The sequence below is a fragment of the Acanthochromis polyacanthus genome, chromosome 18, assembly GCF_021347895.1.
Source record: "Acanthochromis polyacanthus isolate Apoly-LR-REF ecotype Palm Island chromosome 18, KAUST_Apoly_ChrSc, whole genome shotgun sequence".
In the NCBI taxonomy this organism is placed as follows: domain Eukaryota; kingdom Metazoa; phylum Chordata; class Actinopteri; family Pomacentridae; genus Acanthochromis; species Acanthochromis polyacanthus.
The window spans coordinates 30,958,969-30,985,882 of NC_067130.1; the positions used below are offsets into that span (position 1 = coordinate 30,958,969).

A 26,914-nucleotide genomic window follows, 5' to 3' on the forward strand; every position below is an offset into this window, starting at 1 on the left:
GTTACGTGGTACTAGTTGGCAAGCAGAGTGGACAATACGTCGTCACGCAGCGCTATAAGCTTTGTTTACATTCGACGGTTGTACGCCACCTTAGATTGTTCACTAACTTTTTGCCCTTTATTATTGCTCCCAAGCATAAATCAGGTTCTTCTGATGGCACAGTGCTTTGAAGAAAAGGAAAGCCATCTCCATGGAAGTGAAATTAGATCAAATAAAATGCTCTGAACATGACTTTTCTAAGGAAACTGATTGATATCGTGATGCACGTAATGGCTTTGCCAGAGTTTCGACTTGCAGTGAAAATCAACTTACGTCATTCTGTAGGAGCAGAACTCCAATGTAAGTCAAGGACCCCCTGTATTCCTAACTTCACCAAACTTCACCTAACTTCCTAAATTCACCAAATGTTATTTTTTTGGGGGGGGTTCATTGCTGTCCTTTCAGCCCAGATTCCCCTTTGTCTTCCAACAGGCTGCTAAGTTTTTGATAAGATTTTGCAATCAAGGCACTTTTAGTTTTGAAACAGCAGTCATTAAGCCATCCACATGTTTATCAGGCGGCGTTTATTAGCACTATGTCTGTCAAGTGACTCGTGATGCACCAGAAGAGACTTTTCACAACTTCTTCTTTAAAGCATTTTTTAGTATCATGGCCAGTCTGACAACCAAGAATAAATCATTGATTCAACTGGAGTTGATAATATAATACAGGACAGGCAAAAAACAAAACAAACAAACAAAAAAAACAGTCAACCCTAGTATTTTGAAGCCAAATTATGAGAGCTAAAGGTTGACTAGGATAACAAGGCTGTGAATCATAAAAGTATAAAACAAGGAACACAGTAACTGAGAGCTCAAGACACAGACTGAATTTACCACAAGAACTAATGAAATGAGCAAGAGTGTCAACATAAGTGGTCTGCATTAATGCGACTGGCTGCAGAAGTGTTCTCAGGTGATCCAGCCTCATGCACTTGTCTCCACTCCTGTAATGAGGTCTGACTGGTATTTGACAGATGCTTTCAAAAACATTCCAAAATGAGCACTAGCAACAGTTTTGGTAAACTGGAATGCTGTCAGATATTGTCATGTTGCTTCAATTTACCATTTTAAGTGGAAGACAGAATGAAAGTTTACCAGTCTACATCCTGCAAAGGTTAGCCTCAGCTTCTGCAGATATTACAGCTGAAAGTAACATGATTGTCACGGGGTGCAAACACAAGACGGACAGATTGTGGTAACAGTATAAAAAACTTACCTTTGATAATGAAATTTCCTTCAGAAAGGTGTAAGAATGCCAGATGGAGACAAACAAAAGAGCATCTGTAGATGCAGGAAAATATGAAACTAAAAGCTGATGTGATAAAAGAACAAAATCTAAAAAACACAAAAAGGTAGAGACACAAAGGAGGCAAAATGGATGAATTAGTAGAGAACAAAGGAATTTTCAGGATTATTTATACCCAGGAAACTAACTGGAGAGACAAAACAAAAGTAAAAATCATGGGGTCAATCAAAAGGGGAGGGAAAACCAGACAACGGGCAGAAGTAAAAACACAAGCACTTAGGGATGCAAATTCTGAATAATTTCATTAATACATAATTGCCAGTCTTACTAATCAATAATCATTTAATTAGTGGCATAAAATTAACCAGATATCATGATACTTTCTGATTTTAATTACATAATATATACTGTCAGAGCAAAGTACACCATTACTAACCACACAAATCACACAGCTACCCAACCAGCAGCTTGAAATAATGCTCATTTAAACAGATCTTCTTCCAATAAATCTGAGTATTTCGGGCGGTGAAGCGTCACAGGTTGTACTTTACTAGCTAAACTCCCACATTGCTTGCTCTGCTTGCCAAGATGGAACTGACGAAAGTCCTAGTGACGCCTTCTCTGGCCGCTACTGTGTTAAAGAGTGGGAGGCTCCACCTGGGCTTCAACCAGTACAGCAGGTCTACACACGTGGACAAAATTGTTGGTACCCCTCAGTTAAAGAAGGAAAAACCCACAATTCTCACTGAAATCACTTGAAACTCACAAAAGTAACAATAAATAAAAATTTATTGAAAATTAAATAATCAAAATCAGCCATCACTTTTGAATTGTTGATTAACATAATTATTTAAAAAAACAAACTAATGAAATAGGGCTGGACAAAAATGATGGTACCCATAACTTAATATTTTGTTGCACAACCTTTTGAGGCAATCACTGCAATTAAACGATTTCTGTATTTGTCAATGAGCGTTCTGCAGCTGTCAACAGGTATTTTGGCCCACTCCTCATGAGCAAACAGCTCCAGTTGTCTCAGGTTTGATGGGTGTCTTCTCCAAATGGCATGTTTCAGCTCCTTCCACATATGTTCAATGGGATTCAGATCTGGGCTCATAGAAGGCCACTTTAGAATAGTCCAACGCTTTTCTCTCAGCCATTCTTGGGTGTTTTTGGCTGTGTGTTTTGGACCGTTGTCCTGTTGGAAGACCCATGACCTGCGACTGAGACCAAGCTTTCTGACACTAGGCAGCACATTTCTCTCCAGAATGCCTTGATAGTCTTCAGATTTCATCGTACCTTGCACACTTTCAAGACACCCTGTGCCAGATGCAGCAAAGCAGCCCCAAAACATTACTGAGCCTCCTCCATGTTTCACCGTAGGGACAGTGTTCTTTTCTTCGTATGCTTGGTTTTTGAGTCTATGAACATAGAGTTGATGTGCCTTACCAAAAAGCTCCAGTTTGGTCTCATCTGTCCAAAGGACATTCTCCCAGAAGCTTTGTGGCTTGTCAACATGCATTTTTTCAAATTCCAGTCTGGCTTTTTTATGAGTTTTTTTCAGCAGTGGTGTCCTCCTTGGTCGTCTCCCATGAAGTCCACTTTGGCTCAAACAACGACGAATGGTGCGATCTGACACTGATGTACCTTGGCCTTGGAGTTCACCTTTAATTTCTTTGGAGGTTGCTCTGGGCTCTTTGGATACAATTCCAACGATCCGTCTCTTCAATTTGTCATCAATTTTCCTCTTGCGGCCACGTCCAGGGAGGTTGGCTACTGTCCCGTGGGTCTTGAACTTCTGAATAATATGAGCCACTGTTGTCACAGGAACTTCAAGCTGTTTAGAGATGGTCTTATAGCCTTTTCCTTTAAGATGTTTGTCTATAATTTTTTTTCGGATGTCCTGGGACAATTCTCTCCTTCGCTTTCTGTTGTCCATGTTCAGTGTGGTACACACCTTTTCACCAAACAGCAGGGTGACTACTTGTCTCCCTTTAAATAGGCAGACTGACTGATTATGAGTTTGGAAACACCTGTGATGTCAATTAAATGACACACCTGAGTTAATCATGTCACTCTGGTCAAATAGTTTTCCATCTTTTATAGAGGTACCATCATTTTTGTCCAGGCCTGTTTCATTAGTTTGTTTTTTTAAATAATTATGTTAATCAACAATTCAAAAGTAATGGCTGTTTTTGATTATTTAATTTTCAATAAATTTTTATTTATTGTTACTTTTGTGAGTTTCAAGTGATTTCAGTGAGAATTGTGGGTTTTTCCTTCTTTAACTGAGGGGTACCAACAATTTTCTCCACGTGTGTACACTACATTTTAAGATGTGCATGTTTACAGACTCGTAGGTTCAGATATTTTTATTGGTTAAATCATGAAGGGTAATTATTGATTAATGATTCATCACTAACATTCCTAGAAGCAACACACAAGGAAACGCGATTTCAAAATTAACCAGGAAGTAACTGAGAAGGTGACACTGATTCAATATTACATAAGTATTCCATGTTTCGGTCTTTTCTCATGCAATCTGGGGCAAATGTTGCCATAAGCTTTGTTGTCTTTCAAACAACTCTTTATTTGGACACCAGTGTGCACCATACTGCATGGCCTCCATCTGTTTGTGTATCCAGGGCAAGCAGCAGTTCCAGAACCACAAGAGACACGGGGACCAGGAGGACATCCAGAGGCTCCAGGAGCTGGTAAAAACACAATCACAGCAGGCCCAGGCCCTCAGGAGAGAGATCAGCCTCCTGTCTTGCAAAGGAGGCCACGTCTTGCCCCCAGACCAAACCCAACTGCCCCCTCTCGCCCCTCTACCCACCCCCATGGGCAGCATCCGCACTGGGAACCAGGGACCACACAAACAGCTTAAAGCACAACACTCAGCCAGCAGACAGGGAGCTAATTAACTGTGGACCGAGGCATGAGGAATGCACATACTTATATCATGAATGCTCAATAATATCACTTGTTTTAGAATCACCACTTGACTTTTTTGCATCACCGTTCTCGGCTAATTGGCAGAATTGTAAAAGGGATCTTGAAATCAGATCGGTGTAACTGTAAAGAGATTTGATTGGACACACAATCAAAATCATGAAATGTACTGTTTTTCCTCGAGATGCATACAGTTATTTTGTGTTTTCCTTCTAAGAATCACTGTAGTTGGTGAATGAAATGTTCAAAGAACGTGTTTTCCTGGACACATACAAAGATCATACATGAACCCAAAACAACCGTGAAGAAAAAATGACAGATTGATTTTTTTGCTCTCTGTCCCACCGGACTGTGGCTTCATCACCACTTCACTTGCTCCCTCGTAGAAACCCCACAGTGACTTCCAGGCTTGAACACTTGACAATATTGGGAAAGAGTGCAGACAGATCTTCTTATTACCCTGAAGAAACACGCCATGTTAAGAGATTTAATGGGGAAACTTGAACACAAGATCTCAATCTACATGAGCTGGTCAGTGAGATACCAGACTTGGACATGTGGCCTGTGATTTCTGCACTGGAATAAATGTATTCCCGGTCTCATTTGTCGAACTTTTAAAAATTCTGTCTTGGAAAATATTTGGTAAATCAAGCTAAAATTTCATAGGTACCATTTTAGATACCCATGGTTTATGATAAAAAAAAGGATAGACGTGAAAGAACACCCATGGTGATTTGAGATGAAGTAACTCAGTGCTTTACAGACTGCACCTGTGGTAAAAATGACTGTAAAAGCTGACTTTATCAAACTTCTCATCATGACTAACGTCACTGCTGATTTCAGAGCAACACGAGCTCTAATTAGCCACCATGTGCTGAGATGTGGGCTGAACTTTGATTTTAGATGTCTGTGTTTAGGAGACATAGACATTTTGTCATCAGCAAAGCTCTTGTTGGAAATTCCCATTTATTACACTTTTGACAGTGACAGTGAATGGTGTAGCAGATCTAGGAAGGATAGTTTTACCAGTTAGTGCTTGATGGGTTTTCGTCAGGACTTTGGGGAGACCAGTCTAGATCCTTTGTTCTAGCCTGACTGAACCCTTTCTTTAACACTTACTCAGTCCCTCCAGGATTTTGCGGGCGTTTTTGTGATTGTTGCGGCCGAAAATGCCTGAATTCACGGCAGCTTTTCTAAAAAATTGCGATAAAAGTTGCGATGTTTAAAGCTTATTTGTTGTGGTGAAATTGCAGTGACAATTGCTAAAAAGCTGCATTTTTTCCAGCTTGTAGAACACATTTTGACACTGTAATTGACTAAATTTATTCCGAAATTAATTATTTAACGTTTCCACAAAAGCTTGCACACCACGGTGGGACATTAGCAGCAGCCAGATACTGGTTTAACATGAAGTGACCATACTTTGCAGGGGGCAACAGGAATTGATGGGACTCAGAAACACCCCCATAATTTAATCAGTTTTTCCCTTGTGTCACTTCCGATACGTCCACAGTGGTAGATTTGTAGTAGGATCACAATCATGTGATCGTCAGCAGGCTGCTGAGGTAGCGTTCACTTGTTGCCATGGTTATCGTGCTGCTATCAGACGCCGTGCCGCTATGAATCCTTAACAAATCCATGGATCCAGACTTTAAGCCGTATCACTGCCAAAGTCTAATCACTTGGTCCTTGTGTCATTTCTGACCGACCCTGAAAATTTCATTCAAATCCCTGAGTCTGTTTTTGAGTGATATGGTAACAGAGGAAGGATTCACACACGCTGATCGTCACATAACTCTGTCGTGTTCTTAGGTGGAATAAATAATCTAATTTTCCTTCATTCTTTCAGTGCTCTAACGGATCTGGATGCAACAGTTTCCATTATGGTGATTTGTCTGGTCTGTTGTCGTTCATTTCAGCCGTTCTAATATGTTTCGTGTTAAAAAAATTGTGTATCAATCAATGATTTTTTTTTCCTTTTTTGTATTCCACCACAATATTGCGCGGTTGTAAAACAGTTTAGCTCCACTTTGAAGAACATCAGTGAATTAATTGTTTATCATGGTCTTCAGCAGTAATTTTTGTTGGTAAATGAGAGACATTAGTATCACACACGTCTGCATCTTCAAACCATAAACAGGAAGTGAATTCGGTGACGTACGTGCATTACGTTTGCGCTGGGAGCTGCTATGATTGGTGGAACTCACGGGAGGCGGGCCAAAATTGCGGGAAAGTTGCAGTGATTGGACAAAATTGCAAGGCCGTGCAAAATTGGCGGAGATTGGTTGATTTCGCGCGATCGCAACATCGCAAATTCCTGGAGGGACCGTTTACTACATGTGTTTGGCCTCATTCTCTTGTTGAAACACAACTGCATTCAAGATCAACCTTAAGCTGTGGATTTTAGGTTTTCCTGAAGAATGTGGAGACAAAACCTCCTTCTGTCACGATCTGAGGAGGGCTGGACCCGAGCAGAGAGCCACACCACCAAGGCTGGTTGGAATGAAGTGTTTTATTGCTGGGGGGTGAAATGGTGGCTTGGTGGGGGAAAACCAGGGTGCAGGAGCGGGGGGTTCCAGGCAGGGACAGAAGGGGTCCAAGTAGGAGTGGGGGTCCGGGCAGGAGTGGGGGGGTCCAGGCAGGGGAAACCGGTGATGACTGGTCTGGGGAGAGCCGGAGGGGAAGGAGAATGGCAGGGATCCCGGACAGCTGAACTGTGAGGAGGCAGGAAAAAACAACGTAAGAAAACCAGGTAGGAACTCAAAACAGATATTGTGAGAGGCAAGAGAGTGAACTGAACTGTGTGGTTCTTGTTCAATACTCTGGCAGCAAGCGGAAGGCTGAGCCGGTACTTATTGTTGAGGTGAGTCATTAGTGAGATGATCGTCAGCTGTCCGGGAGCCGTGGAGGTGGTTGATTGCCTGAGTGGAGTCAGCTGAGAAGCTAGACTCCACTCAGGCACCGAGCTGTAGGGGAAGATACAGGGCAGAGGAGTGGATGGGAGACAGGCAAGGCAGAGGAGAAGGGAGCTGTGACACCTTCATTATTCCATTCCCTTTGTATAAAGTTCCAGTTCCACAGATCATGATGCCGCCACCACCATGGTAGGTTTGTTGTTCTTGGGGTTGAAGGCCTCACCTTCTCTCCTCCAAACATACTTCTGCTCAGTTTTTCTTCCATCTGACCACAGAACTTTCCTCCAGAAGGTCTTTTCTTTATCCATGTTATCAGCAGCAGATTTGAGTGGAGCTTTAAGGTTCTGCTTCGAGAGGAAGAACTTCCTTCTTCATGGATCCTGTCAGCTCATCTTGATGTAAAACTCTGTGGACACTGACTCTTGATCATCTTGACCAACTGTCTCAGTAGCAGTTGATTTTTTGTGTGTGATTATGGCAGTAACACAACTGTACCATGAACTTAATACTAAGAATTACACCAATAACACCCGCCTCCCCAATGATCTTACTGAACAGTCCACCATTAACTGACACATCTCATATGTTGAATTCCAAATATATACGAATAAACTCCGTGCAAACACAAACAGTACAAACACTGATTCATCTCTCTGTCAGTTAAATTCATTCTTGCTAAAATTGAGAACAAGCAGAAACAGCAGCTGATTGAGGAAGTTCTCATATATAACCTTAAGAAATCTGTAATGTCCACAGTAGTTAGTACAAGCTAATGTTTTACACGTGTTCTACTTTATGGTTTTATTGCTTGTGTGTTTTGTGTCGCAGCAGTTCCCGCAAATATCTAAAACTATTTCCTCCTAAGAGAGACACATAACGGAACCTTGAACCTTGAACAAAGCCTGTCAATGTCTTTGGATAGAAGCCTGTTTCTGAATCTTTGCCCAGCAATGAAATGTCACCAGAAATCAGTAACCATAATTCTAACACATGCTTCCTCATTCAAACCCCTCCTCTTTCTGGAGTTAGAAAAAATATGTACAACCTTCCTGTTTCCATCCAAACATTCACTGACACTTCATCTGGGAGGTGAAATGGCGCAGTCAGGAGTTATTTTCGACAGGGAAAGACTTACGTGTGCGATCTGTCTGGATCTACTGAAGGAACCGGTGACTACTCCCTGTGGACACAACTACTGTATGAACTGTATTAACCTCCACTGGGATGGAGAGGATGACAAGAATACCTACAGCTGTCCTCAGTGCAGACAGATCTTTACACCGAGGCCTGACCTGAAGAAGAACACGATGTTGGCTGAGTTGGTGGAGGAAGTGAAGAAGACAGGAGGCCAGTCTGCTGCAGAAGATATTTACTTTACTGGACGTGGACATGTGTCCTGTGATTTCTGCATTGAAACAAAGAGGAATGCTGTCAAGTCCTGTCTACAGTGTCTGGTCTCTTACTGTGACCAACACCTCCAGCCTCACTATCAATCTCCTGCATTTAAAAATCACAATCTGGTCGACCCGTCCAAGAAGCTTCAGGAGAACATCTGCTCTCATCACAAAGAGGTAATGAAGATCTTCTGTCACACCGATCAGAAGTGTATCTGTTACCTGTGCTCTTTGGGTGTACATAGAGGTCATGCTACGGTTCCAATTTCAGAAGAACGAACTGAGAAGCAGCAAGAGCTAAAGCTAGTTTGTGAAAAAATACAACAGAAAATCCATTACAGAGAGAAAGATGTGAGGATGCTTCAGCAGGAGGTGGAGGCCATCAATCAGTCTGCTGATACAGCTGTGAGGGACACTGACAAGATCTTCAACCAGCTGATATATTTTATCAACAATATGAGCTTTAATGTGGAGCAGCAGATCAAATCTCAGCAGGAAACTGCCATAAATCGAGCCAAAGATCTTCTTCAAAAGGTGCAAGAGGAGATCACAGAGCTGAAGAGACAAGATGCTGAACTGAAGCAACTGTCTGAGACAAAGGACGACTGCCAGTTCCTGCAGAAGTTCCCCCTGATTTCAGGAGACATCACAGCAAAGTGTCCTCTCCCTACACCCCGTCACCTGCAAGAGTTTGAGAATGTGACAGCGGCCGTGTCAGAACTGCATGATAAACTACAGAGTGTTCTCTGTGAGGAACTGCCAAAACTTTCACAGACCGTCACTGAAGTGAATGTTTTACCGCCAAAACCAGAGCCCACAACCAGAGAGGAATTTTTACCAGAAGCCATGACCAGAGCAGAATTTTTACAGCATTCATGTGAAATCACACTGGATCCAAACACAGCAAACGCACACATGTTATTGTCTGAAGGGAACAGAAAAGCATCTTATACGAGTAAAAAGCAGTCATATTCATTTCACCATGACAGATTCATGAACAAGTCTCAAGTCCTGAGCAGAGAAGCTCTGACTGGACGTCATTACTGGGAGGTGGAGTGGAGCGGCTCAGGTATTATTGTAGCAGTCGCCTACAAAGATATAAGCAGAAAAGGAGACAATAGCGAATTTGGGAGTAATGACAAGTCTTGGGCATTCAGGTGTTCACCCAAAAAATATAAATTTAGTCATAATTCAGTCTTCAATCCCATCTCAGGTCCTCTGTCCTCCAAAGTAGGAGTCTATCTGGATCACAGAGCAGGTATTCTGTCCTTCTACAGCGTCTCTGACACCATGACTTTGATCCACAGAGTCCAGACCACATTCAGTCAGCCGCTGCATGTTGGACTCCGGGCTCATTATTTCTTTGGTTCAGAATCCTCGGCTGTATTCCCCATCTTAGCATATTCTGTGTGCTAAGATGGACTTGTTCCAGAAACACTGAGCATGTTTCTGTTAAATGGGTGCAGTGCTGCCCTCTATGTATCTGCCACAAATCTACTTTCACAAAGCTTTTTTTTTTTTTGCTTTTTTTTCTTTCATGCCTTTTTGTTGATGCTATAATCAACAGTAGAGTCATTTTGTATCCAGTGTGAACAACTTGTAAACTTGAAATATAATATGAACGGACTAACACTTGCATTTGTGATTGTGTGCTTCAGTAAAATTTCTATTGTTAGGATTTCTAGTTTCTCCAGCATTGTCCATTGTCACTACCAGTGTAAGAAATGCTTGTATACAAAAAATTATGACATCTATTTATATATCTGTAGTAAATATAGACCATCCACCCACTATGACCTGAATAGTTCTGTCTGTACTACATGTTAATATATTATACATGATAAGGTAACTCTTGTGCACAATTGCCTGATTTTATGTGTTGTTGGGTTCTTTTTTATTGGTCTTTACCAAACATGCATGTTTCTTTTAATTCCTGTGGCACCACAATGCTTAATGAATAATGACTTGCTGTGACACATTATCAAAAAAATAAGTTGTGCGCGATAATGTGATTCTTGTGCAAAATTACTTTTTCAAGTATGTGTCATGGTAAATTTATATATACATATATACAATTTTATGTGTTGCTTGTTCTTATTGGTCTCAACCAAACAAGAATGTTCTTTTTCATTAGTACAGCACCACAATGGTTAATTATAATGGACAAAAAAATCTGATATTCTACTTGTTTGTATTGCATTTTCAATAATGTTTAGTTTGTTTTCAGTACACTATGGATTTAGGAGAGAAGATTCTACTTTAGCTTTATCCAGCTGATTCAAGACAGAATCAAACATCTGCAACATCGAAATAAAGGCGCGTCAACATAATGGACTTGCTACTGAATGTAATTTTTCCCTATTTTAACCATGACAATGGATTTTATTTAGATTGTGTATTTCTTGTATAGTCTGTAATTGTATATATTTGTTATATGTTTGTTTTGTTGCTGTAATATTTCTGCTCTTCCATTCTGCTGAATATCTCTAAATATGCTCATTTATCACCCACAAAAACTTGTAAATATGTTCAGAAAGATGAAATAAAAATTCAGATCATATTCTAATCATCAATCAATAAATACAATTTTGGAAATAACACGTGAAAAATAATTTTTTTTTCAATCCTGCTTATTTTAATAAAAGCCTCATACAAGATTATGGAGATTTTACTAATGAGTTAGATTCAAATTAAAGTTGAAATCACAGCAGATACAGTGACTTCAGTGATTCCTATCATGATTTAAAATGAATAATAAATATCTATGAACTGTGCATTAAACATCACTGGTAACAGTCCACTACAGACTGAGGCAGAAAAACGGTTTAGCTTCACACAAATCTGAAAACTGAGAATTTTAGCAGCAACATTTCAGCAATAATATAAAAGAAATGTGGGGCAATGAAACAGGTCTGAACATGTGGAGATGTCACCTGGCACTGAGGGGAAACACAGACATTACAACCAAACATAGGCAGTGAGGAGACCAGAATTTGAACCACTGTGTAATTCTATAAAATAATGTTGAGTGGATGGGAGTTCTATCAGTGCTATTGCTTCTGTTTTTAAATGACTAAGTAGTTTTTTGCATAACAATCCTATTCCCCGTCAAAAAACAGCCCCAGCACCCTGTATTACTGTGTATGTGTTTAATTTTTGTTGTTTGTTTTCAACTTTGACAAGGATTTGAAATCAACACTTTATTTAAATGACTTCACATGTGACTGCCAGTCTAAACTATCTCTGGACTCTTTGGTGAGGTTGTCTTAGTGTTTGTTTTATTTCATTCATTCGTAAAATTAAAAAAAAAAGGTTTCATGTAAATACAGACAGTCGCCAAACACAAATGAAAGGGAGCAGAAAGAAGACAAGTCTTATTATGTCTGCCCCTTTATCCCCAGAAATCAATTACAAAAAAGTGAAATTAAAAACAACAACAACAAGGAAACATGAAAATATATACATACACACATCCATACATAAATACATATATACATGCACGCATATACATACATGTGCACACACACACACACATACACATATATACACTCACACATACTTATAATACAATAAAATAAAATAGCTGCTAGACAAAACAGACAGTGATATACCATTTAGGTCTCCAATTACAATTAAATTAGTACTTTTCACTACATCAAAAAAAAATGACAATGAAATGAGAATCAAATGTAAGTAATATATTTCATTATATTTCTTTAACAAACTGGCTTTAATTAATCTTTTGATGGATGCATGAGTTGTATTCTTATTGTGACATCGTTATTATGCCTTTTAAATATTATTTCCAGCTGTGTGTGTGTGAGAGAGAGAACAAACAAGCTGGGAAGGAATATAAAGACAATATGATCAAGTTTTTCCTCAGTAAAAATAAATTATAAACACCAGCACAACATCCAGCTACCTTAAATCACTAAAACTACAACGAAGCTAATAGCAGCTGATCAAGCTTTCTCTGTAACTGATAGACCAATTTATCTCAGATCTCCTAAACAGTAAAATTGGAAGTTGAGGACACATCATGATGTCTGCAGCATGACAACACATTAAACTGTGACTCTGTGTGACAGCTCACCTGTCTGAGGTGAAGAAATGTTCACAGCTGCTGTTAGAGCCTGATCAGTCATTTCTCCGTGTCAGGATAATTTGAATGAATGAATGAATAAGTGGTTTATTTCGGTTACGATCTGCGGTACAAAAATTGAATTGTGTGCATTCAGCTGACAATTATTATACATGCTTGCAGTAAACATTTTTTTTCTCACAAAAAAGAAAAAAAATAACAAGTTCTGTAACCGAAAAAGGAATAGGCTGAGGCCGAGGCTTATCTTTGCTTATCCTGTACAATCCATAAAATAATGCAGAATATCAGTAATACAAGAAATAAAAGAAAAAAATTTGACACATTTAAAATATTCTTCTTGATCATTTCACGTCAGTCATTTTCCATTGTAATTTTTACTTATGTTACCTTTCAATGGTTTTTTTGAAATTCAATAGGTCATCACTAAGTCCATTCCATAATATACACACGTGGACAAAATTGTTGGTACCCCTCAGTTGAAGAAGGAAAAACCCACAATTCTCACTGAAATCACTTGAAACTCACAAAAGTAACAATAAATAAAAATTTATTGAAAATTAAATAATCAAAATCAGCCATCACTTTTGAATTGTTGATTAACATAATTATTTAAAAAAACAAACTAATGAAATAGGGCTGGACAAAAATGATGGTACCCATAACTTAATATTTTGTTGCACAACCTTTTGAGGCAATCACTGCAATTAAACGATTTCTGTATTTGTCAATGAGCGTTCTGCAGCTGTCAACAGGTATTTTGGCCCACTCCTCATGAGCAAACAGCTCCAGTTGTCTCAGGTTTGATGGGTGTCTTCTCCAAATGGCATGTTTCAGCTCCTTCCACATATGTTCAATGGGATTCAGATCTGGGCTCATAGAAGGCCACTTTAGAATAGTCCAACGCTTTTCTCTCAGCCATTCTTGGGTGTTTTTGGCTGTGTGTTTTGGATGGTTGTCCTGTTGGAAGACCCATGACCTGCGACTGAGACCAAGCTTTCTGACACTAGGCAGCACATTTCTCTCCAGAATGCCTTGATAGTCTCCAGATTTCATCGTACCTTGCACACTTTCAAGACACCCTGTGCCAGATGCAGCAAAGCAGCCCCAAAACATTACTGAGCCTCCTCCATGTTTCACCGTAGGGACAGTGTTCTTTTCTTCGTATGCTTGGTTTTTGAGTCTATGAACATAGAGTTGATGTGCCTTACCAAAAAGCTCCAGTTTGGTCTCATCTGTCCAAAGGACATTCTCCCAGAAGCTTTGTGGCTTGTCAACATGCATTTTTTCAAATTCCAGTCTGGCTTTTTTATGAGTTTTTTTCAGCAGTGGTGTCCTCCTTGGTCGTCTCCCATGAAGTCCACTTTGGCTCAAACAACGACGAATGGTGCGATCTGACACTGATGTACCTTGGCCTTGGAGTTCACCTTTAATTTCTTTGGAGGTTGCTCTGGGCTCTTTGGATACAATTCCAACGATCCGTCTCTTCAATTTGTCATCAATTTTCCTCTTGCGGCCACGTCCAGGGAGGTTGGCTACTGTCCCGTGGGTCTTGAACTTCTGAATAATATGAGCCACTGTTGTCACAGGAACTTCAAGCTGTTTAGAGATGGTCTTATAGCCTTTACCTTTAAGATGTTTGTCTATAATTTTTTTTCGGATGTCCTGGGACAATTCTCTCCTTCGCTTTCTGTTGTCCATGTTCAGTGTGGTACACACCTTTTCACCAAACAGCAGGGTGACTACTTGTCTCCCTTTAAATAGGCAGACTGACTGATTATGAGTTTGGAAACACCTGTGATGTCAATTAAATGACACACCTGAGTTAATCATGTCACTCTGGTCAAATAGTTTTCAATCTTTTATAGAGGTACCATCATTTTTGTCCAGGCCTGTTTCATTAGTTTGTTTTTTTAAATAATTATGTTAATCAACAATTCAAAAGTAATGGCTGTTTTTGATTATTTAATTTTCAATAAATTTTTATTTATTGTTACTTTTGTGAGTTTCAAGTGATTTCAGTGAGAATTGTGGGTTTTTCCTTCTTTAACTGAGGGGTACCAACAATTTTGTCCACGTGTGTATCTCCCAAATATGAGACACATCCGTATTTAACATTAGTTCTCACATTACCTCTTTCAAAGATGCCCAGCCTTCTGAAATTCATTTTTTTCTCTTAATTTAAAAAATTGTTGAGCACAGGTGGGAAGACTTTTATTCTTTACTCAAAATAATATTTCTGTTTTTATCTATACAGTATCCAAAAATTTGAAGGTGCAAGACTGTATAAATAGTTTATTAGCAGTTTCACAGTAGGAAGCTTTATTTATTATTCTAATAACTCTTTTCTTTTATGTATTACCCCAAACCTCAACACAATATGACATATATGGCATTATAAGTGAGAAATACAATATATGCAGACATTTCTTGTTCAAAACAAATGCTAGTTTTGTAAATAATACCAATAATTTTAGATTATTCCTGTTTATATATTGTATATATGGCTTCCTACTAAATTTATGCTCTAAAATTTCGACCGAGAATTTGATTTCAGTTACTCTTTCAGTTTCATCTCCATTTAGGAACAACTGACTTTCACAATTTGCTTTAACACCACCAAACATCATCAATTTTGTTTTACTTTCATTTAATGATCATTTTTTGATATCAACTCATTCCTTTCACCTCACCAACTCCTTTTCCACTCTTGTCAACAATGCTTTAATATCTGGTCCTGAGCAAAATTAATTTGTATCATCCGCAAATGTAATACATTTCATCATATTATATAGTGTACCAGTGTCATTCAAATAAAGCCTAAATAACTTCGGCCCCAATTCTGAACCTTGTGGAACACCACAAGTTCCTTTTCTAAGATGTGACACAGTATTATTAAATTTTACATCCTGAAATCTATGATTTAAATAATGTTTTTATCCAATTTACTGTAATGCCTCTTATACATACATGTACAGAGACTGGATGGATGGACTTTTTATTCACCAGAAGTTGTTCATATTTGTTTTTCGTTGCCGTCCTTTCAGCCTAGTTTCTCCTCTGTCCTCCAAAAGGCTGTTTACAACGGATCCATCAATTTTTATAATAGTACTTTAAAGGTGTTGACTCAGCAGTCAACAAGCCACCAAAATGTTTATCAGATGACATTTATCAGCAATAATGCAAGTCAAGTGACTAGGGACATACCCACAGAGACTTATCACAGCCTCTTTAAGGCATTTTAGTATCATGGCCAGTCTGAGAAGCAGGAAACAAACATGAATCACAGGCAGAATAACAGGTGGAATAGGTTTAATTACCAATAAAGAAAACAATAAAACGTCCAGTTGAGCTTGATGGTTATCTTGTTTGTGCCACAGACACCATGGAGCTGCTGCACTCCTTCTCAGCCATTAAGAAGCTCTCTCTAAAGCTGAACACTGCCTGCCTCTGCTGCAAATGAACGACTTTATAGCTGTGCCGGTCTACTCTTCACAGCCAAATGAAGCCAGATAGACTGTGTTAACTTCGAAAACCAGCTCCTCCTTAAACTTAACAAGGTTCAGAAAGTGAAGTGCGACAGAAATGCTAGTATGTCTAAGACTTTAAGACACTTACCTGCCTGTTCTTCACAGTGTATTGGGAAAAATTGTTCTATCCAGGTTCAAAAGCATTTTTGTCATTCTTTTAACAAGCAAAATTCCTGCTTTATATCTACATTTGTTTACAATTCATTAATTGCTTTTGTGTAATTTTTCAATACCTTGTTTGTCTCATAAATGTGCTTTGAATGTAAATATTTCATACAGGTGAATCGAATTGAATGTCTGCTTGATGACGAAATAAAACAGCAGCTTATCATTCATTCAGACCTGTTTATTGCTGATTCTTGGTTGACTCTTGATGATTGTTATGTTCTGTGGCAAAGAACACACTATACTGACTAGAATATGAAGTAATTTATTTAACAAATAAATGAATATAACAAAACAAAGAATTAAGAATCAATCAAACATAGTCCGCTGAACCAAACGCATTCCTCTAAACAAAAGAAGAACCAAACATACTTCTCCAAACAAAAGACACGATGACACGCCCCTTATTGTGACCCAAGGAGATGTGACAAGGACACTCCAGAGGATCAATCCCCACAAAGCTGCAGGCCCTGACAACATCTCAGGACGAGTACTGAGGGACTGTGCACATCAACTCTCCGAGGTACTAACAGACATCTTCAACACCTCACTTCAGGTAGCATCCATTCCCGTTTGCCTGAAGGCTGCCACTATTATACCGGTCCCCGAGTCTTCCAAAATGACGGGCCTAAATGACTATCGGCCTCTAGCCCTCACACCGATAGTCATGAAGGAGACTGTCCTCCTTGAAAAAACGACCACATAGGTCATCTGTACACGCCCTTATTACGACCGAGTATTACGTTTTGAAGTTAAGTGAACTCTAGCGCTTGAGTAAATATCGACACTCCGGTGTCTCAGCTGAAACGTCACCATGAACAAACTTTGACCTAACCATAACCATAACCATAACCCTAAACCCGTCTTGCGAAAGTGAGGGAAAAGCCGTTTCGCGAATTCAATCCCGTAATGCGTTAGATTATCTCTATAGTGAAGTTGGCGGACGACACAGCAGTGGTGGGATGCATCACTAACAACGATGAGTCCCACTACAGAGAGGAGGTAGAATTGCTGGTTGGCTGGTGCAGAGACAACAACCTCTGCATCAACGTTAAGAAGACCAAGGGATGGTGGTGGATTTCCGCAGAGCCAGACATCCCCTCCGTCCCCTGCACATCGGCGGTGCTGACGTAGAGGTGGTCTCCACCTACAGATACCTGGGAGTACGCCTGTCTGAGGACCTCACCTGGAGCCACAACACCTCCCAGCTGATTAAGAAGGTACATCAGCGCCTTTACTTCCTCAGGAAGCTGTGGCGTGCCGGTCTAGGAGGCTCAGTCCTGAAGAGCTTCTACCGAGGGGCGGTGGAGAGCATCCTCAGCACTGGCATCACTGTGTGGCATGGCAGCTGCACGCCTGCAGAAAGGAAGGCTCTGCAGGGGGTGGTGAAAGAGGCTCAGAGGACTGTAGGAGGCAGTCTACCCACCACCGCTGACATTTACACCAACAGATGCAGGAGGAGGGCCACCTCCATCCTAAAGGACTTCACCCACCCTGCACACAAACACTTCAACCTTCTCCCTGAAGGGAGAAGGTTGTGCAGCATCCAGACCACAACCAAGACTGAGAAACAGCTTCTTCCCCGAAGCTGCCAGGCTGTTAAACAGGTCTCTGTCGACTCTGTTTTCGTATCACCACCACCTCTCCCCGCAAATACACATGTATGCACACATCCCCACATACACACACATGCATACACACGCACACACACATGCACACATATATACATGCACACACGCAAACAGGCACACACATTCATACACACACTGCACTACTGCACTAAGCTCTTTATTTATTTACCTACTAAATATTGCACTAAGTGATGGTTCACTGCACATATATTTATGTTGTAGGTTTTTATATATTGTATATATTACTGTGTCTCTTTATACTTATATTGTTTTTTATGAAAGTATTTTTAGATTGTCTTATGGCTGAAACCGGGAACAGGGTCCAATTACGTATTGGTTCATGTGCAAATGTGGAATGATATGACAACAAAGAACCTTTGACCTTTAAAAAGAAAAAAAAACAAAACAAATTAACACGAGGTGTGGGAGATCTGGCCAGGTGCGAAGCCAGACCCAGACTGACTGCCCTGAGCAGTGCTTTGCAGTCTCAGCCCAGTGGCCACACCCACTTCCTTCCAGGTGTGAGCAATCCTGCCTGATGATTCTTTCCGCAGCACCAGGGCTTGGAGGAACCTCCTCCATCCATCACAACCATCTTGACCTTGACTGTCTCTCAGCAGGTGTTTTCTTTGTGATCATAGCAGCGACAAAACTGTACCATGAACTTTATACTAATAACGACACCCACGATCTCTCTTAACAGTCCACCAATAGGCTGACCAATATGATCCTAACTGACGCATCTCATATGTTGAATTCTGAATATATATGAATAAACTCCATGCAAACACAAACAGTACAAACATTCATTCATCTCTCTGTCAGTTAAATTCATTCTTGCTAAAATTCAGGACAAACAGAAACAGCAGCTGATTAAGGAGGTTCTTCTATATGACCTTAAGAAATCTGTAATGTGCACAGTAGTTAACACAAGCTAATGTTTTACACGTGTCTGACTTAATGGTTTTATTGTTTGGGTGTTTTGTGTCGCAGGATTCCAGCAAATATCTAAAATATTTCCTCTTGAGGAAGACAAATAAGTTAACCTTCAACTTTGAACAAAGCTTATCAATGTCTTTGAATGGAAGGCTGTTTCTGGATCTTTGCCCACCAATGAAACTTCACCAGAAATCAGTAACCATAATTCTACCTCATACGCCCTCATTCAAACCCCTCCTCTTTCTGGAGTTAGAACGAATATGCAAATCCTTCCTACTTCCATCCAAACATTCACTGACACTTCATCTGGGAGGTGAAATGGCGCAGTCAGGAGTTATTTTCGACAGGGAAAGACTTACGTGTGCGATCTGTCTGGATCTACTGAAGGAACCGGTGACTACTCCCTGTGGACACAACTACTGTATGAACTGTATTAACCTCCATTGGGATGGAGAGGATCAGAAGAATACCTACAGCTGTCCTCAGTGCAGACAGATCTTTACACCGAGGCCTGACCTGATGAAGAACACGATGTTGGCTGGATTGGTGGAGGAAGTGAAGAAGACAGGAGGCCAGTCTGCTGCAGAAGATATTTACTTTACTGGACGTGGACATGTGTCCTGTGATTTCTGCATTGAAACAAAGAGGAATGCTGTCAAGTCCTGTCTGCAGTGTCTGGTCTCCTACTGTGACCAACACCTCCAGCCTCACTATCAATCTCCTGCATTTAAAAATCACAATCTGGTCGACCCGTCCAAGAAGCTTCAGGACAACATCTGCTCTCATCACAAAGAGGTAATGAAGATTTTCTGTCGCTTCTGTCAGAAGTGTATCTGTTACCTGTGCTCTTTGGGTGAACATAGAGGTCACGATACAGTTTCAGCTTCAGAAGAACGAACTGAGAGACAGACAGCTCTACAGGTAGTTTGTGAAAAAATCCAGCAGAGAAAGCAGGACAGAGAGACAGACATGGAGACGCTTCAGCAGGAGGTGGAAGCCATCAATCAGTCTGCTGATACAGCTGTGAAGGACACTGACAAGATCTTCAACCAGCTGATATGTTTTATCAACAGTATGAGCTTTAATGTGAAGCAGCAGATCAAATCTCAGCAGGAAACTGCCATAAATCGAGCCAAAGATCATCACAAAGAGGTAATGAAGATTTTCTGTCGCAGTGATCAGAAGTGTATCTGTTTTCTGTGTACCTTGGGCGAACATAGAGGTCATTATACAGTTCCAGCTTCAGCGGAACGAAGTGAGAAGCAGACAGCGCTTCATGCAGTTTTTGAAAAAATCCAGCAGAGAATCCAGAACAGAGAGAAAGATGTGAAGGTGCTTCAGCAGGAGGTGGAGGCCATCAATCAGTCTGCTGATGCAGCTGTGAGGAACATAGATAGGTTCTCTAAAGATGTCATACATCTCATTAAGGAAAAAAGTTGGGAGGTGAAGCAGCAGATCAGGTCTCAGCAGCAAACTGAAGTAAATCGGGCCAAAGATCTTACAGAAAATTTGCAGGAGGAGATCACTGAGCTGGAAAGAAAAGGTGCAGAACTGGAGCAACTCTGTAATACAAAGGATGACTGCCAGTTCCTGCAGATGTTCCCTAGGATTTCAGGACACAGCACAATAAAGTGTCCTCTCCCTACACCCTGTCACCTGCAGTTTGAGGATGTGACAGCGGCCGTGTCACAACTGAAAGATAAACTACAGAGAATTCTCTGTGAGGAACTGCCAAAATTTTCACAGACAGTCAGTGATGTGGATGTTTCACTGCCAAGACCAGAGCCCATGACTGAACACCAACCAACAGAGGCCATGACCAGAGCAGAGCTTTTACAGCATTCGTATCAGATCACACTGGATCCAAACACAGCAAACGCACACATGTTATTATCTGAAGGGAACAGAAAAGCATCTTATACGAGTAAAAAGCAGTCATATTCAAGTCACCGTGACAGATTCACGACCAAGTCTCAAGTCCTGAGCAGAGAAGCTCTGACTGGACGTCATTACTGGGAGGTGGAGTGGAGCGGCTCAGGTATTATTGTAGCAGTCGCCTACAAAGATATAAGCAGAAAAGGAGACAATAGCGAATTTGGGAATAATGACAAGTCTTGGGCATTCAGGTGTTCACCCAAAAAATATAAATTTAGTCATAATTCAGTCTCCAATCCCATCTCAGGTCCTCTGTCCTCCAAAGTAGGAATCTATCTGGATCACAGAGCAGGTATTCTGTCCTTCTACAGCGTCTCTGACACCATGACTCTACTCCACAAAGTCCAGACCACATTCAGTCAGCCGCTGCATGTTGGACTCCAGGCTCATTATTTCTTTGGTTCAGAATCCTCGGCTGTATTCTGTGAGCTAAAGTAAGCTGGAGTTGTTCCAGAAACACTTAATGGGCTTCTGTTAAATGGGTGCGGTATACCTGTGAAATGTAATGCATTGAAGCACTTCATCTCTGTCATAAATCTGCGTATTAATTGTTCCAGAAATATTGAGTATGTTTTTGTGAAATGTGTGCAGTACGCCTGTGAAATCTGGTACGACATCACTGCCATGAATCTACGTTCACAAAGGTTTTTTGCTTTTTTTTCTTTCATGCCTTTTTGTTGATGCTATAATCAACAGTAGAGTACTTTTGTATCCAGTGTGAACAACTTGTAAACTTGAAATATAATATGAATGGACTAACAATTGCATTTGTGATTGTGTGCTTCAGTAAAATTTCTATTGTTAGGATTTCTAGTTTCTCCAGCATTGTCCATTGTCACTACCAGTGTAAGAAATGCTTGTATACAAAAAATTATATGATATCTTTATATATATCTGCAGTAAATGTCAACCAACCACCCACTAAGAATTCAGTAATTCTCTGTCTATATTGCATGTTACTGTATTATACTTGATAAGGTAACTCTTGTACACAATTACATATTTTTGAGGATATGTGATTATAAAATCATACAAACAAACATGTGGCACCACAATACTTTATTAATAATGGCTCGTTGTGACACATGATCAAAAAAAAGTTGTGCATGATAATGTCACTCTTGTGTGTAATTAGACATTTTCATGAAATTGTGATTTTATGTTTACATATGTACCATTTTGTGTGTTGCATTTTTTTTATTTGGTACCAAACAAGAATGTTCTTTTACATTAGTACAGCATCATAATGGACAAACAAATTTGATGTTGTGCTTGTTTATATTGCATTTTCAATAATGTTTAGTTTGTTTTCAGTCCACGTACACATGTACTTACAAGTAAAGTTTTGATGTTAGCTTTATCCAGCTGATTCAAGACAGAATCAAACATCTGCAACATCGACATAAAGGGCAGGTTAACATAAGGGACTTGCTATTGAATATAATTTTTACCTATTTTAACCATGACAACGAAGTTTAATTAGATTATGTAGTTAATGTTTAGTTCATATATGTATCTGTTTGTTTTATGTTTGTATTGTTGCTGTAATATTTCTGCTCTTTTGTTCTGCTGAATATCTCTTAATGGGACTAAATATGTTCATTTATCACCCACAAAAACTTGTAAATATGTTCATAAAGATATAACAAAGATCAGATCATATTTCAATAATCTGTCAATAAATCAAATTTTAAGAACAACATGTGGTTAAAAGTGACTATTTGTTGTATCCTGCTTATTTTAGTAGAACCCTCATACCAGATACTGTAGATTTTAATGCATTAGATTCAAAGAAAAGTTGAAATCACAGCAGATGGTCATTTCAGTGGTTCCTATCATGATTTAAAATGAACAATAAATATCTATGAACTGTGCATTAAACATCACTTTCAACAGTCCACTGCAGACTGAGGCAGAAAACGGTTTAGCTTCACACAAATCTGAAAACTGAGAAATTTTAGCAGCAACACTTCAGCAATAAGATAAAAGAAATGTGGGGCAATGATAGCCGAGCTGGCACTGAGGGGAGAAAAAGGACAAGACAGACACCTGGTGGTGAAACACAGACATTACAACCAAACATCGGCAGTGAGGAGACCAGAATTTGAATCACTGTGTAATTCTATAAAATAATGTTGAGTTGATGGAGTTCTGTCAGTGCTAGTGCTTCTTTTATTTAAAAGACTAAGTAGTTTCTCACATAGCAATCCCATCCCTCTTCAACCCCCCCCCCCAAAAAAAAAACAGCCCCAGCACCCTGTATTACTGTGTATGTGTTTATTTTTTGTTACTGCTGTTGTGTTATTATTCTTGAGCTCTGACAAGTGTTTGAAATCAAAGACTTTACATATGACTGTCAATCTAAGCTATCTCTGGACTCTTTGGTAAGGTTGTCTTGATGGATGCATGATTTGTGAGATTATTATTATGCAATTTAATTAATACTTTCAGCAACTAAGAAAATTGAATTTCAACCCAATTTTATTTCAAAAATCAATTACTTCATTATTTGTTGTGTGTGTCCCCTTATACAGAGGATCAAGAGTGTAAATGTGTACGTGGGTCCCCAGATGTGTGTGTGTGAGTGTACATAGAGGGCAAAACTTAATTAATTAGTTGTTTTCTAAGTGGTCCCCTTATACACAGGGTCACGTTTGTAAGTCTTTTAGGGGGTCCCCAAATGGTAGGTTCTTAAACCGGTACATACGAGTGTAAATGTCTTCCTAGAAAACGGGGACCTCGTGTGTTTGTCAGTCAGCGTGTGCATTTGAATTTCATCTGGTGAATGTGGAAACAGGTCTGCATCTATGTGTGCATATGTGCACATATGAGTGTGTATAAACAGCCTGTGTATGTGTGTGTGTATTCTCAGAGAAGAAACAAAAAGAGATGGAATACAGAGGCAATATGATCAAGCTTTTCTCAGTAAAAATAGATTTTACCAACCAGCACAACATCCAGCTACCTTAAACCACAAAAACTACAACTAAGCTAATAGCAGCTGATCAAACTTTATAGAAATTAATCAACCAGTTCATCTCAGATCTCCTACATAGTAAAACTGGAAGTTCAGGACACAACATGATGATGTCTGCGATGTGACAAAATATCAAACTGTGACTCTATGTGACAGCTCACCTGTCTGAGGTGAAGAAATGTTGACTGCTGTTGTTAGATCCTGATCGGTAATTTGTTAATGTCAGGATAATTTGTAGTTAAACTAAACTGAAGTTTCTGTTGGGGCTTGGTGAGTAAATGCAGCAGCTCTCGGGATTCCTGCCGTCGTCTTAAGCTGCAGGTTTGTAATAAACTGTGAAGAAATCTATTCTAAATAGCTGGAAACTAAACTATGTTCATGTCTATGACAAGTCTCCTGCCTGATATTAAGACATATAGGCCAATACAATGTGATCTGCTGTCGGATCCTGATCTGGACTCATCCGCTCCTCGCGATAATTTCTAATTGTCAGAGTTGTTGTTTTGTGAGAATTCTCATATGTTGAATTCTGAATATATATGATTGAACTCTTTGCAAACAGAAACAATACCAACATTCATTCATCCCTCTGTCAGTTAAATTCATTCTTGCAAAAATGGAGGACAGACAGTAACAGCAGCTGATTGAGGAGCTTCTGACAAATAACGTGAAGAAATCTGTAATGTGCACAAAACAAAACAAACAAGCTAATGTTTTACACGTGTCCTACTTTATGGTTTTATTGTTTGTGTGTTTTGTGTCACAGAAATTCCCGCACATATCTAAAGCTATTTCCTCCTGAGGAACACAAATAAAGTAACCTTGAACTTTGAACAAAGCCTATCGGTGCTGTTTCTGGATCTTTGCCCACCAATGAAACTTCACCAGAAATCAGTAACCATAATTCTACCTCATACGCCCTCATTCAAACCCCTCCTCTTTCTGGAGTTAGAACGAATATGAAAATCCTTCCTACTTCCATCTAAACATTCACTGACACTTCATCTGAGAGGTGAAATGGCGCAGCAAGGATTTAATTTAGACAGGCAAAGAATTTATTGCGTGATCTGCCGGAATCTAATGAAGGATCCGGTGAAAATTCCCTGTGGACACAACTACTGTATGAACTGTATTAACCTCCACTGGGATGAAGAGGATCATAAGCATATCTACAGCTGTCCTCAGTGCACACAGATGTTCTTACCGAGGCCTGACTTGAGGATCGCGCAGTCGGTGGAGGCAGTGAAGAAGACGGGAGACCATTCTATTACAGCAGACATTGACTTTGCCAGACCTGGAGATGTGTCCTGCAATTTCTGCACTGGGAGAAAACTGAATGCTGTCAAGTCCTGTCTGCAGTGTCTGGTCTCTTACTGTGACCAACACCTCCAGCCTCACTATCAATCTCCTGCATTTAAAAATCACAATCTGGTCGACCCGTCCAAGAAGCTTCACGACAACATCTGCTCTCATCACAAAGAGGTAATGAAGATTTTCTGTCGCAGTGATCAGAAGTGTATCTGTTTTCTGTGTACCTTGGGCGAACATAGAGGTCATTATACAGTTCCAGCTTCAGCGGAACGAAGTGAGAAGCAGACAGCGCTTCATGCAGTTTTTGAAAAAATCCAGCAGAGAATCCAGAACAGAGAGAAAGATGTGGAGGTGCTTCAGCAGGAGGTGGAGGCCATCAATCAGTCTGCTGATGCAGCTGTGAGGAACATAGATAGGTTCTCTAAAGATGTCATACATCTCATTAAGGAAAAAAGTTGGGAGGTGAAGCAGCAGATCAGGTCTCAGCAGCAAACTGAAGTAAATCGGGCCAAAGATCTTAAAGAAAATTTGGAGGAGGAGATCACTGAGCTGGAAAGAAAAGGTGCAGAACTGGAGCAACTCTGTAATACAAAGGACGACTGCCAGTTCCTGCAGATGTTCCCTTTGCTTTCAGGACACAGCACAACAAAGTGGACTTGCCCTACACCCCGTCACCTGCAGTACTTTGAGGATGTGACAGCGGCCGTGTCAGAACTGAAAGATAAACTACAGAGAATTCTCTGTGAGGAACTTCCAAAACTTTCACAGAGAGTCACTGAAGTGGATGTTTTGTTGACAAAAATGGAACTTGTGACCAGAGAGGAATTTTTACAGCATTCGTATCAGATCACACTGGATCCAAACACAGCAAACGCACACATGTTATTATCTGAAGGGAACAGAAAAGCATCTTATACGAGTAAAAAGCAGTCATATTCGAGTCGCTGTGAGAGATTCACGACCAAGTCTCAAGTCCTGAGTAGAGAAGCTCTGACTGGACGTCATTACTGGGAGATGGAGTGGAGCGGGTCAGGTATTATTGTAGCAGTCGCCTACAAAGATATAAGCAGAAAAGGAGACAATAGCGAATTTGGGAGTAATGACAAGTCTTGGGCATTCAGGTGTTCACCCAAAAAATATAAATTTAGTCATAATTCAGTCTCCAATCCCATCTCAGGTCCTCTGTCCTCCAGAATTGGAGTCTATGTGGATCACAGAGCAGGTATTCTGTCCTTCTACAGCGTCTCTGACACCATGACTCTACTCCACAAAGTCCAGACTACATTCAGTCAGCCGCTACATGTTGGACTTCAGGCTTATTATTACATAGGTTCAGAATCCTCGGCTGTATTCCCCAGCTTAATATATTCTGTGTGCTAAGATAGACATTGAGTATGTTTCTGTTAAATGGGTGCAGTGCTGACAGACTGGTGACCTGTCCAGGGTGTCCCCTGCCTTCGCCCGAGTCAGCTGAGATAGGCTCCAGCACCCCCCACGACCCTAGTGAGGATAAAGCTGTGTATAGAGAATGGATGAATGGAATGGATGGGTGCAGTGTTGCCCTCTTTGTATCTACCATAAATCTACTTTTAAAAAGCTTTTTTGATGATGCTATAATCAACAATAGTTTTATATCCAGTGTGAACATGTTGCCAACTTTAATTATAATATACACATACTAACAATTGCATTTGTGTTTGTTTGCTTCAAAAAAAGGTCCATTGTTAGGGTTTCTAGTTTATCAAGCGTTGTTCATTGCCACTATCAGTGTCAGAAATG

The 26,914-nt window shown here is 40.1% G+C and overlaps 2 protein-coding genes across 2 annotated transcripts in view; both read left to right on the plus strand.

Annotated features, from left to right (window-relative positions):
• LOC110957167 (cilia- and flagella-associated protein 44) overlaps positions 1–4,841 on the plus strand; it is a 29,606-nt gene extending 24,765 nt beyond the window's left edge. Inside the window, exon 35 of the mRNA XM_051938623.1 lies at positions 3,933–4,841. Coding sequence (XP_051794583.1) covers positions 3,933–4,211 — 279 coding nt within the window. The 3' untranslated portion in view covers positions 4,212–4,841. The remainder of the gene's footprint in view (positions 1–3,932) is intronic.
• A 106-nt stretch (positions 4,842–4,947) lies between these two features.
• On the plus strand, positions 4,948–21,285 carry LOC127530958 (tripartite motif-containing protein 16-like). The gene is made up of 2 exons (XM_051938964.1): positions 4,948–9,761; positions 21,095–21,285. Exons 1-2 carry the CDS (start codon positions 8,063–8,065, stop codon positions 21,283–21,285), a joined length of 1,890 nt encoding a protein of 629 aa, XP_051794924.1. The 5' UTR covers positions 4,948–8,062.
• Positions 21,286–26,914: the final 5,629 nt, after the last annotated feature.